General features: G+C 40.9%; 1 protein-coding gene across 1 annotated transcript; it reads right to left on the reverse strand.

Annotated features, from left to right (window-relative positions):
- Window positions 1-443: 443 nt before the first annotated feature.
- LOC139645152 (serotransferrin-1-like) lies at window positions 444-8,291 on the reverse strand. The gene is made up of 16 exons (XM_071520782.1): window positions 8,076-8,291; window positions 7,720-7,819; window positions 7,349-7,534; window positions 6,719-6,848; window positions 6,398-6,453; window positions 5,199-5,353; window positions 4,549-4,720; window positions 3,043-3,185; window positions 2,836-2,932; window positions 2,714-2,737; window positions 2,393-2,551; window positions 1,616-1,766; window positions 1,383-1,450; window positions 1,075-1,259; window positions 761-932; window positions 444-592 (listed from the first exon to the last, which is right to left on the reverse strand). The coding sequence occupies exons 1-16, from the start codon at window positions 8,289-8,291 to the stop codon at window positions 546-548; spliced, it is 2,061 nt and encodes a 686-aa protein (XP_071376883.1). The 3' UTR covers window positions 444-545.
- Between the last annotated feature and the right edge of the window lie 4,253 nt (window positions 8,292-12,544).

The raw sequence follows: 12,544 nt of genomic DNA on the forward strand, positions 1-12,544 counted from the left end.
TATGTGACCATAGCTGACATACCTGTGTTCAATGCAACTGACTTACAATTTGATGTTTGTTTCTGAAAGTTTGCAGGAGGAGGATAAGGATTATGGCTAAGAACAAGTGGCAGGTAAAGGGGGCGTCAATAAGGTCCAAGTTCTCCAGATATCTAGTTCAAAGCCTTGCAAAGTGCGATCATTGAAATTATGATATTGACAAGATTAGAATAACATCCCAGGCCCGGTCAATTCGGTTGAGACATCACACTATTACGCAAAGAAACCATAACAATCCAATATTACATGAAAAAGAGTATGCTTTATTTGAGAAAGGTGATTGGTGATGATTGGTCACTTAAGAGTTAATTTGTAGAGGCTATTATAGCGCAATGTGTATAAAAAAAGATGGAAATGACGATTTTCTATATTGTGGATACAATCATGATTTTTGTTTTGTTTATTCCTAGAAAACAATCAAAAGCAAGTCATATTCGGGTCCAGCGTCGGTCGGTTGCATGAATCATTGTGGTCAGACTGAGGCATTGCATGTCCCGAGGTCCTCACTAGTTTTTTTGCTGGCAGGAATGGAAAGTGCAAGATTTCTCCAGATCTAACGGAAAGGGGAAGAATAGAATTTAAACTTTAGAATGTAGAACACACATGCATTCATATTGTGTGTGTGTGTGTGTGGGTGTGTTGGGAGGGGGGTGTGGGTGGAGGTGGGGGCATTTAAGGTTATGAGAATCAAAAGGTGTGTTTATTGTCCTGTACTACAAACCTGAAGCACTGTAATTGCACTGTCTGAGCATATCTATGGCAGCGATGTACTCCGGTCCCAGGAAAGTCTGATAGGTCGTTCCAGCTGCTACTTCCACCAGGCACTTAGTGGAGTCTTTGAAGATGAGGTTCTTCCCTCCGTCTGACTCGAACATCATACTGCCAAACCTGGCCTGAAAATGAATATTTACGTATAGGCCAACGTTATTCATTTTCATAATTGATTAATGAATACCTTATAGTGTTATGTTATCTAGATAATACTTGTAATTTAATACAAACAACCCAAAAGTGACATTCAAGTTAGTTCCCAACCTGCTGGCCCTTGAGAATGCGCACCACCTCGCTGCGGGTCTCTGGACGTGTCATCACAGCATGTGCAGGCACTTTGGCGAGGTTACATGAGGCATACTCAGTGATTGGGACAGGAATCTCTGACCCAGGGCAGATCAGCTCATACTCAGCAGACGTCACATTCTCAGCCCATTCTGGACCATTGCCTTTGACAAAAAGAGGTGGGACGAGAGGGGAGAGAAGAATGTTGTAGTTTTATAAAAGACGATACTGTCACGGAAGAGATGTGAGAACAGGGAGATGATTAGAGGTCAATTGCAGTCTCTTACCATCACTGTTTTCTGGAACGATTGTGTGTTTGATGAAGGCAACATCTCCACCACCCTCGACGAGACATCTATAATGATAGTATGCAAAACAGATACAACAGATACAAGCTTGTGATGAAGAAGCGACCGTAAGTTGTCGGCTGAGTATTTCTCGTTAAAACATTTCAGGTTATTTATGGAATTTAAGGTAAAATCTTATGCAGCTTATCCATAAATGCACTGGCGCTCCCTACCTAAAGGCCCCAGCATAGCCATTGTACTGCTCATCAGCACTTGCTTTGCACTTGGAGTCATCTCCCACAGCTTTGCCACTACCAGCACAGAGAGCACAGAATGAAGAGGTGGGATCTGCTCCGGGGGCACAGCCTTCACTGAAGAACTGACCTGAGGAGAGGAGGGGACAAAGTCAGTATGTTGTGTTGGTGTTACACTTACAGATATGCAAGAGAAGGAGCTTAAAGGATACGGCTGGTGTTTTTAAATACATTTCCTATGAAAATAACAAAATCAACAACGCGTTTGCTCCACTCCCATTACTTTCCGACTTCCCACATTCCCTTTTTAGCCTTCAAACCGGAAGTCATTGGCTCCCACTGTAAGATAAAAACCTTTAAATACAGCTACAGTTATTCCCAAATCAAATGGGAACAAATTCACATTACACCGGGGACTATTTTCGGTACTACGGAACTATTTTCCGGCTTATTAAGTTGTTTGAGGAAAAAGTCGGCTGGCCTGGTGCATTGTGATGATGAAATATGCTGCCCAGAGCAACGGCATGGCTCTCTGACATGTTTTTAATAGTTTTTTTTAATAGAATGGAGTTCTATGGCTACTGGGACATGGCTTTATTGGACATCAGCCACATGGACGAGACTTGTTAGAAAAACAAATTAATTGCTGATTTTGTTATTTTCATAGGATTTGTTGATGGTAAGAAATGCATAAAAAACACCAGCCTTATCCTTTAATATTCACAGTGTGGTGTGCACAAGTACACAATTGCTTACTGAAGTTGCAGTTCTGAGTCATGTTGAAGATGTGACCCATGGGGATGTTCCAGCCGGCGGTTCTGCCAATGCCAGTGTGACAAGACTTCTTGCCCTGCAGGTTCTCCCAGGTCACCCCAGAACCATTCTTCACCACCGCGACAGCATAGTAAGAGGAGGCTGAGCCAGTGGATGTAAATAAATGGTGGAATAGTGGAAGCGCATGAAGAAATGATCAAAAAGTTGCCATTATAAGAGTTATTATTACAAAAGGCATTGGTTTATTTGTAAAAAAAAAAAAAAGAAAAGAAAAAAGAATACAAACACATAAAAGGTATTTACCACTTCCAGAGGTGCAGCACAGGTCTGTGGAGAGGATAGGAGAAAATATTGTTCATATAGAAGAGGTACAACAAAATCAGAGGATTGTATGTGTCTGTTTGCATGCCATACAAGCCTAATACCTCCATTATACTGCTCCGCCATGGCAGGGACCAGACCACACTTCCCAGCTGTATACACCTGTCCTCCATCCACTGCAATTGCATCAGCCTCTTTGCGCTAGAGAAAGGAGCAGGATCATGAAGACCACAGATAATCAGATATGGCTACTCCACAAAATGGAGCAAAAAATTATCGGATTCCCATATTTCTATGTGAGATTGTTTCACCAGAATCTTCCTCAAACAGTCTTCCACTGAATCGCCATTCTGGCATTCAATCTTGGTCATGTTATTTTTCATTCTCCATGCGTCACAGTTGGCTGCCTCAGCTTGACCCACAGCACACCATTTAATGGCACCTGAGGCCTGCTCTGGAAAGTAAAGTAAAAGGAGACAACCATAAGACAATGGCTGCTAGACAATAGATCTGTTCCAGGCCCTGTGATTCCAGTCTTGTCCACCAGGTTCCCCTGTGTCTCCTGCCATTACACACCTGTCTTCTATCTGCAATCAGCCCTGCCTTCCTGCACCAGCTGCCACTCATCACTCATTAGCTCAGTACTATAAACCAGGGGCACGTTCAATCTAAATACGGTGTGCACCGTTTTGCTACGGTTTCCGGGTTGAACGTCATGTTTCCTCGAAACGGTGTGAAACAGTGTGCAACGGGCTTTGAGTTACGTTGTCTCTCGTTTGGTGGGTGTGTCAGAGGTGTTACCCCATCAGCAGCGACGTGTATATAAACCCCATCGCATTAAAAAGGCAGTGCGCACAATGGATCCAACAAAAGTCCTTTACAAATGCGTCCCCTGCAGCTTGCTGTCTGCAACAACTGAACTAATTAGAAGACGTGTGTATCTTTTGCTATTGTTTGTACCATTGTGGAGTGACACTTTCATAAACTTTTCTACTCCACTCTACTCCTCTAAATAGGCTATATAATGGTAAATATTACAATATCATATCACAACAACAGTGATCAGCAATAATGATAGGCCTCATAATAAAATAATTAGCTCATATAGATCCTAACGCAGTCTCGAAGGTAAGAAGTGGATTATCCTTCACCTGAAATGTTTGCCTTGTCACCCTGAAATGCAGATGAGGCAAATGCTGGATCACTATAATTAGGAAGCACAGTTTCCACAAACCCCTTCACTCCATTGGGATGTTTTCTGCTATTCTGGACGGCAAGGGCAGTGACTGTAACATCGAGCGTATTTTGTAGTGTTAAACACATATTTAAAGAATGCAAAGAATGGCCTCCTCAGCTGCCGTAGTTGCAACGCTTGCGTAACACAACAGGGTGTTCAACGCACCACCGTTTCCGTTTAAATAAACGTTTTGCTACGCTTTGTCGGGGCTGAACGCAGGGCAGTTTTTTTCCTAGTTTAGTTTGCCAGATCGTCCTAGTAGCTTCTAGTTCCTTCCTGCCTTACCTTGCCTGCCAGATTATTCTGTTTACTCGGTTCTGACTCTGCCTGGTACTGGTACCTTTGCTTGTGTTTTGCCCTCATCCTGTACCTGGTTCTGAAATTGCCTACCAATTTGAATCTGTTTACCCTGAAGTTCTGCCTGTGTGACCATTTGCTTGTCTGAGCATGAGTTTGCCTGCCACCTTCATTAAAGTTGCTCTGTGGATTGTATATCTGCCTCCGCCTAAGTATCTGCAATTGAGTCCTAGCCTGAGCCCTGACAGTCCTCTTGAGTTAATCTGTGTGTGTCTAGCCATACCTTTGTTCAGGGAGCGGATGATGCTCATGTATTCAGCACCCAAATACTGGAAGGAGTCTGTGGTTGAGGGCAGCTGGACCAGGTTTACTGTTGAGTCCTTGAACATCAGGTTCTTGGCCGGGGCATAGTTATCAGAGGAGAACAGGTCAAAGCCCTGAAAGACACAAAGGAAGTTGGATCATGGTGTGAGCGTTGAAATTTATTCTGAAGTCTGAAAAGTATGACATCATCTGGCGACTTCTAGCGACTTTCTGAGCAGCCAATAGCTACTTTCCTTGGAAAAGAGTTGGCAACACTGCTAACTTAGCCCACACAGTGTAATGCTTGATTTGAAGGCCTGTCGAGGTTACAATAAATACGCCTATCAAAACATATCGATTGTGTTTTATTGTTCCACTACTTACTTTTCATCATAGTGATAATGGGTAAAATGATAGATACACTGCCACAGCAACACTAAAATAATATAACTATGTGTAATAAGAGAACTGAAGCAGACATTTAAAAGTAGCGCAAAAGTTACTTTCCCTAGTAACTAATTACTTTTATTATGCAGTAATTGGTCAAGTAATTCAATTACTTTTTGAGAGAAGTAACTAGTAACTGTAACTAATTACTAATTTTTAGTAACTTGCCCAACACAGGATGATTTTGAGGATTTTGTAGATTAACTCAGCCAGGTCTGGTTCCTTGCGGCTGACCACAGCATGGGCTGGTACCCTGGCCAGGTGGCAGGTCTTGTAGCTGTCGATACTTGCTCTGGTGCCATCCTTGCACAGCAGCTCGTAGTTGGCCTTTTCTGCATCTGTGAAAGTGTAACACAGTCAAAATTTAAATGTTAAATAAATGTAACTTTTTTTTTTTTATCTAGTGAAATTAGATTGAGGTTGGATGCTCTTTCACAGCAATACTCTTCCTCACAGTTACACATATTCATGCCTGGCAGCTGCCCCATACAGCCAGTCAAACTCGAGCCAGTGACTCTCCAGTCACAAGCTTGCTTCCCTAACTAGTTTACCACCAACCCAAAAAATTAAGAGGCTAAACATTTTTTTTTAAGTCAAAGGAAAGCAGTATTGTTTTGGAGCAAAAGAGTAACAATGAGTTTAGTCTATTGCAAATGTTGGACAATACAACATTTCAATTATAGCAATAATAGACAGGAAGAGGTTGTTCTTATTTAAAAATCTAGTGCAATGGTTTCTACTTAGGACAAGTTTGATGTTGATTTCTAACGCAGTGAGCATCATTATTTTCAATTCAGGCATATTGCAATTCTGATCATCAACGTAAGGTTACCTGGCAGTAGTAACTACACCTAACCGTAGGCTAAACGTTACGCTGTCACCATGGAAATGTTGGTGGAATTTCTTTTATCAGTGGTGGAGTACTATTCACAGTGATAAGGCTTTTTTCATTTGAGCATGGCTAGGCGTGCTGTTATGCTGATTTGAAGCAGGTTAGAAAGCATACTTGACCAGTCAGACTGTGCAGTCGGAACTACCTGTTGTGTACTGTGATTATGAATACAAGCATGATTCAGCAATAAATAAGATCCTCATATTATGAGGATCTTTAGTCTCACAATATGAAGCCTTTATCATGTTTGTCATAAAGGTTTAAACACAGCATACATACATATGACAAAACCATGAGAAAGATTGCATTCAAGCACCCACTTTACTTGTAGTTTGATTAACAACAAATAAACATGACATTTCTATTCATGGTCTCATTACACCGAATTGGAACATCCAACCAGCTTGCATGGCTGGAACTACCTGTGGTATTAGTCAATATTAAATATACAGTCATCCCATTTTGGTGTAGATAATCTTCTGATACTGACCAGGAACAGTGACATGCTTGACAAAAGCCACTTCTCCAGCTCCCTCCTGCAGACACCTGTCAGAGCAACACACAGCTGCATCAACATTTGAGGACATAGATTGTTTTAGCAACAATAGTGTGCTAAGATTACGCAGGAAAGATTTATTTCAGTAGTGAGGGAAGAATTCAGAAAGCATTAACATAATAAAAAAAATGCAATGGGCTTACAATGTGAGGTACGTTACATTATCCTATTTGGAGAGCAAATGTATAGAGGTTGGTGAAGGTGAATAAAGTTCATGGTAGCACTGAGAGGGATAAAAGACAGGCTGAAACTCACAGGAAGGCTCCTCCATAGTCGTAGTAACGCTCACTGTGGGATCTGGAGCAGTTATCCTTGCACAGCTGACAAAGCTTGGAACCCGGCGTTGCTCCTGGGGCACAGCTGCCATTGAAGAAGTCGCTCACCGCTACAAAACCAAAAGGGACACCAAAATTATCAGCTATTATTTTAGGGTCCTTAAGACATAAGTTTGTATTTCTCACACAAATGGCAACCAAGACCAATACCAGATGTAATTTCTTAGCTTGGAGCAGTGTACTAAACAACAGGGCTGGGCGATAATTCAATATTATTGTTTATCGTCTTTCAGTGGAATCATATCGTCATGATATGGTGATTTGGGATATAGTGACACACAATTCTATTCCTCTACTATTACTGCACATTTTACTTTCTGAGGTATGAAACATGTTAAGAAATATTATTTGAAAACATCAGTTTTGTTGGACATCACACCTAACATTACCATTCCATTCAATGGGATGGGAACATTAATTTGATTATTTAATGTGATTTTGCACGTGAGCCATATTGTGATATCTGTCGTTATCGAAAAAAAAAATCCTTATGATTATCATGATATTGATTTCAACCATATCGCCCAGCCTTACCACACAGTTAACTCACCCTCCTCCACATCATTGACGTCTGTCAACTGAATTTGACCCATAGACACCAGAGTTCCTATGGGGATGTTCCAGCCTGCGGACTTCCCCAGCCCAGTGTGGCAGGATTTCTTCCCGCGGAGATCATTGAAGCCGAACCCAGTCCCCTTCTTTGCCACAGCAACAGCATAGTAACAGTTGTCTGAATCTGGTCACGTGCAGAAGAGGTGGGACAGTGAGAAAATAGTTAAAAAATTTTGTTCATGCAAAATGCAAAAGTTCCTCTCCATCATAACAAGGTCTTATTGGAACAAATCTATTTATTAGACTGACTGTCCCTCAAAGGGAAGACCGTTTACTGCATCAGTAAAGGCAGCTGATTACTAAACCTACTGGGGCCATAGTCCTCAGCAATAATGGGCTGCAGGTCATAGTTCAGTCCAGCCTCATAGACATCTCCTCCATCCAAAGTGATGGCATCTGCTTCACCAGCCTGTTAGAGAAAGAGAGCTTTAATTTCTTAACACCAAACATGATTTACCAGCTCACAGTGGCATGATGTCTTATCACTCCAACAGTAAAATAATGTATACATACATCATGTTTTGTTGGGAATCAGATGGCCATTGAAAACATTTGCTGGCCACCATAAAAAAGAACAAAGACTAGAGGCACATTAGACATTAGAGGCGTGTTAAAAAAAATCATATCTTTAGGGTATTCTAATAATATTCTGGATAATTTCTCACCTTAATTGCCTGGATGCATTCTAGAGAGCTGGCTTTTTGCACACAGGAGAACACAGAGGCGTTGGCTGCAAGGTCTTCACATTTTCTCATTTCTTGGTCTGACTTCACGCACCATTTCACGGTTGTTGAAGATAGCACATGTAACAAATTAGTAAAATTAGTTTCTGTGCTTTCACCAAGGCACCCAAGCAGCACCAAGAGGAGGAGAAGCTTCATGTTGGACGGTCAACGCAGCAAAGCAGACTTTCAGGGAGGCAGATCCATCTTTTATAGAAAACCTCTAAGTGGGCTGACTTGGCTGAAAAAATTGTATACTTTTCTTAGTGTTTCCTTATGCGCGTGCATGCCCTGGTGCGTGTGGGTACATGGGATGGCAAAGAGACAAGAAAGAAAGAGAGAGAGAGAGAGAGAGAGAGAGAGAGAGAGAACTGAAATTTCTTGTTTTTGCTCCAATGAAAACTTACTGGGCCTATTGATGAGAACACAAAATGATCAGTCGCAGTCTCAGTTGCAGTATGGAAGATTCTCTTCCTGTTCAAGCTGCATAACTGTTTCATTACAGAAAAAAATGTTACTGATATCATCATATTTTGTGTCATAATTTGATAGTGCTTCCCATTGAGCCACAAAACTGGTGAGATAAATCTTGTGATAACCCATTTCTATATATCGGTCAAGTTTGTTTTGAACTGCTTGGAATAACAGATGATTTGGATTGTAGAGAACAATACAGAAAAGCACCAAAGAATCTCTCTGGACTCTGCAGGAAAGTATTTGAAAGTCAGTGCTTGCTGTGATTCACATTTTAATTGGAAATATAGGTATTGTCCTAATGCAGTAAACCCCAAGCATCTGGAACTCCATGCACTATAAAACAAATATGTGCAAATACTATGTGACCCTGGTCTGCAACATATACTGTATATCACAGCTTTATCCTTAGAAAATAACAATTTAGCAGACCAGACCAACAGGTACAGAGAACAACAAAATTTACATACAGTAGGTATCTGAAACGAGTAATATAGCAGTAACATAACGCTGTAGACTGCTTATCAAGAACTGACCTAAAACTCCACTTTTGTGTCAGTATTGCTTTGAACATGAAGGGGTTTTGCAAAACCTTGAGTTATATATTTCTGAACAAAAGAATCCATGGCAGCTGGTCAGCTGCTGTAAAGTCTTTTCCTTTAGAAAAGCCAGAGTGCGACCCAGATGAGAGCGGTGTTTGCGGAGTCAGCATTGCTCAACACAAGAGCTAAAGTACATGTTGATCTCTAAATTAAACAACAACACTTACCTCTTCCCTTAAAAATCTAATTTGCCAAATTCTGAAATATCATCCGATGACTTTCACAATACATGTCATTTTACACCCTGCATGAGCTACATATTTGCCGTAAGTGTGTCTGTTTCCTGGAACACTAATGAATACTGGTACTGTCCTAGCAGACAAGAAGGGGGGTTGGTGTGTTGGGTGGTACACCTTTGGAACATCCAAGATGTCATATGATATTGTAGAAATGAAGCATACATAAAACAATTCACATGGCCCTATCTTCTTTCGATAAACAATGGCAGTGTATTTGTTCTTTGTTTTTCTTTGGACTGCTTAAGGTGAGAGAAATGGGCAGAAGAAGAAAGATGTCATATGATATTGTAGAAATGAGGCATACATAAATTACATCCACTTTGATTGTCCTGTGGAAAACCTGTTTCCGTCTCACCTCATCTTCTTTTAGTAAACAATGGCAGTGTATTCTCTTTGTTTTTCTTTTGTTTGTTTTTGGACTAAGGTGAGAGAAATGGGCAGAAGAAACCCAAAGTCTTAAGAGTTATGTGTCCATAGCTGATACACCTGTGTTCAGTAGAATGCAACTTACTAAAAATTTCACGTTTGTCTCTGAAAGTTTGCAGGGGAAGGGCAAAGGATTATGGCTAAGAAGAAGTGGCAGGTAAAGTGGGCGTCAATAAGGTCCAAGTTCTCCAGATATCTAGTTAAAAGCCTTGCAAAGTGCGATCATTGAAATTATGATATTGACAAGATTAGAATCCTTTGCCTCCATAGAACATTTTTACTTTGTGCTACACTAGAACATTACAGGTGATTTGGGGGCTGAACCGATGACCCTGAGGTATTAGTCAACCTAGTATACACAATCATGTGAACTTTGACTACTTGACCACTAACTCAGCAGTGTTGGTGTAGTGACTCCTCTCGCCTAAGCAGTGACTACAGCCTAGTTATCCATGGTCAACCTGATTTGTTCTGTGCTATCAGCATATGTTTACCATGGATGTCAGCATGTTGACACTGTATTGCAACCACAGTTATTTCCTGGACCTTTAATAAAAGCAGGTATTGTTCCTGTAGATAAGAGGGAGGAGGGAGGGGGGAGGGGGGGGGGGGGGGGGGGGGGGGTGGCAAGTGGTGCAACTTCAAAATGTCCAAGTAGCCATGTGTTATTGTAGGAATGAAGAATAAGTATACTGAAATAAACCTACAATCCTTTTCATTTGGGCTTTTCTTTTTTCACTAAGCAACAAGGGTCTCTGTCTGCCAACCACAATCCTGACAAGGCGATCAGAGGACCGCCACATCCTACTGCCAAAGCCGAAGCTTTTGTAAGTCATAATAGCCTCAATTACCACAGCAAATAAGTGGCATAACCTAATTTGTTTCTAGGTCAAGGTCAGATTTAAGATGTTCTTGTGGAATGACACTAGGAAGAACAGACACAACAAATACAGGATGAAAGACATGAAACTAAAGGAACTGGTGACTCTTGATGAGTTTAAAGCAACTGTCAGATCAAGGGAAGATGAATCTATCAGTAATTGTCAGTGATTTTAGAAAGATGTTGCCCATATATTTTATTGTACTCTACCTCTACTTGTCCCCTCCCTTTTCTTATCGCTCTCTCTCTATCCTTCCTTCCTTCTCTCTTTCTTTTTTGTGTTCACTACTTTACACTGTATTGTATTTTATGCTTTGTCATATTTAGTATATTGTAACTTTATTTTTGCTATATGCTGTCTGTCTGTCTGCACCTCTTTGCTGTGGTCTTGGCCAGGTCTCCCTTGAAAAAGAGATTTTTAATCTCAGTGGGATTTACCTGGTTCTACCCTAAGGTCCCTCATGCTGGACCATCATTACAAAAACGTTTCACAGGCAAGTTTGTTTAAACCCACAGAATTTTAACCAGATATGTCATGCTTAATTACAAGGTCATGTGTATAAAATGGTGCACAAATTTTTTTTTTCCATTTGTTGTAATGGTGCAGCCATAAAAAATGTCATCTTGGGTTTGATCATTTAACTCAATATAAGCGTGCTATAGTTTCAACGAAGTGTTGGAACAAGCAGATACAGAATATGTGTGTGACATTGTCATATAGTTTGGAAAAAAGTTTTTTTCTAACTTTGAAGCTACTTCATAGGAAACTCAGTGTGTAAGGGGTTAAATAAAAATGAGACTCAATGAGGTTCAGCTGTAGCAGGAGAAACCAGTTATGCAGATACAGTATGTATGTGATATATCTGCTGAGAATTAGCAGTTTTACCTTTGCCTTGTAAACTAATTATTTGCATGTAAAGTTTGAATGGATTTTTCAGACTGTTAATGAGATCACTGGAAGGGAACTTTACAGTGAGAAAAGGGGCCAATAAAACCAAAAGCCATAATAGGCATCTGTCCTTGATCACTGTCTGTGGATAACAAACAGCAGTGTCAAACCTTTGAAATACAGCAGTAAACTCCATGCCGTTCATGAGCTCCATGCATGTGGAGTGAGATTATCTGATAATTTGCTGTTTGTTCCTGAAAGCTTGTGGGGAATGAATAAAATGACTCAAGTCAAGGACAAGCATCAGATAAATTGGGCGCTAATTTTGTCTAAGCCTTCAGATGTCAAAGCTACATTTTAACTACTGTGAATGTCAGAAAAAGAGGATAGTGGCATGGCTGAAGTCATGATAGCCACAATACAATACAAGTGCAATAGGATCCTTTACAATATCAGCCTATTTAGAACAACTTTACTGTCTGCCACATTAGGATTTCACTGATTTTGGTGTTGAGCTGAATAAATTTTAGTCACACTACAAATATTGCAACAGTAAAATGTACCTCAAACGAGTGTCAACATGAGGAATAGAAAAGGTCAAGTGTATATTGTATTCAGAAAATAGTGTAAAACATGTAGCATAGTATATAACCTATTTGCAGGGCGTCTGTGTTCCCCACCCACTCTAGTCTGCTGTCCAGGTAAAACCCAGGTATTTGCAGGACATGACCACCTCAACGTCCAGACAGGGGTCGGTGCAGTCCCAGCCCTCCTGAAGTCCACCATCTGCTATTTTTTGGCTATAATGTTGAGCTGGAGCTGGTTCTGGCCACACCATGTATTCTGCCTCCTACCCCCCTCTGATTCACCCCACTACTGCAGAGTCGTCAGACAACTCAGAG

This window comes from Centroberyx affinis, unplaced genomic scaffold (genome assembly GCF_046629955.1).
Source record: "Centroberyx affinis isolate AG114_WGS23_722 - 3 ecotype Tasmania unplaced genomic scaffold, CSIRO-AGI_Caff_v1 ptg000826l_1, whole genome shotgun sequence".
Classification (NCBI taxonomy): Eukaryota; Metazoa; Chordata; class Actinopteri; order Beryciformes; family Berycidae; genus Centroberyx; species Centroberyx affinis.

What these genes read in the sequence shown, in the direction of transcription:
- LOC139645152 (XM_071520782.1), bottom strand. Translation starts at nt 8,291, where the DNA reads ATGAAGCTTCTCCTCCTCTTGGTGCTGCTTGGGTGCCTTGGTGAAAGC. An exon ending in GGCTATGCTGGGGCCTTTAG is followed by an intron (nt 1,451 to 1,615) that starts GTAGGGAGCGCC and finishes CTATCATTATAG; the next exon opens with ATGTCTCGTCGAGGGTGGTG. An exon ending in CGTTCCAGAAAACAGTGATG is followed by an intron (nt 1,260 to 1,382) that starts GTAAGAGACTGC and finishes TTTTTGTCAAAG; the next exon opens with GCAATGGTCCAGAATGGGCT.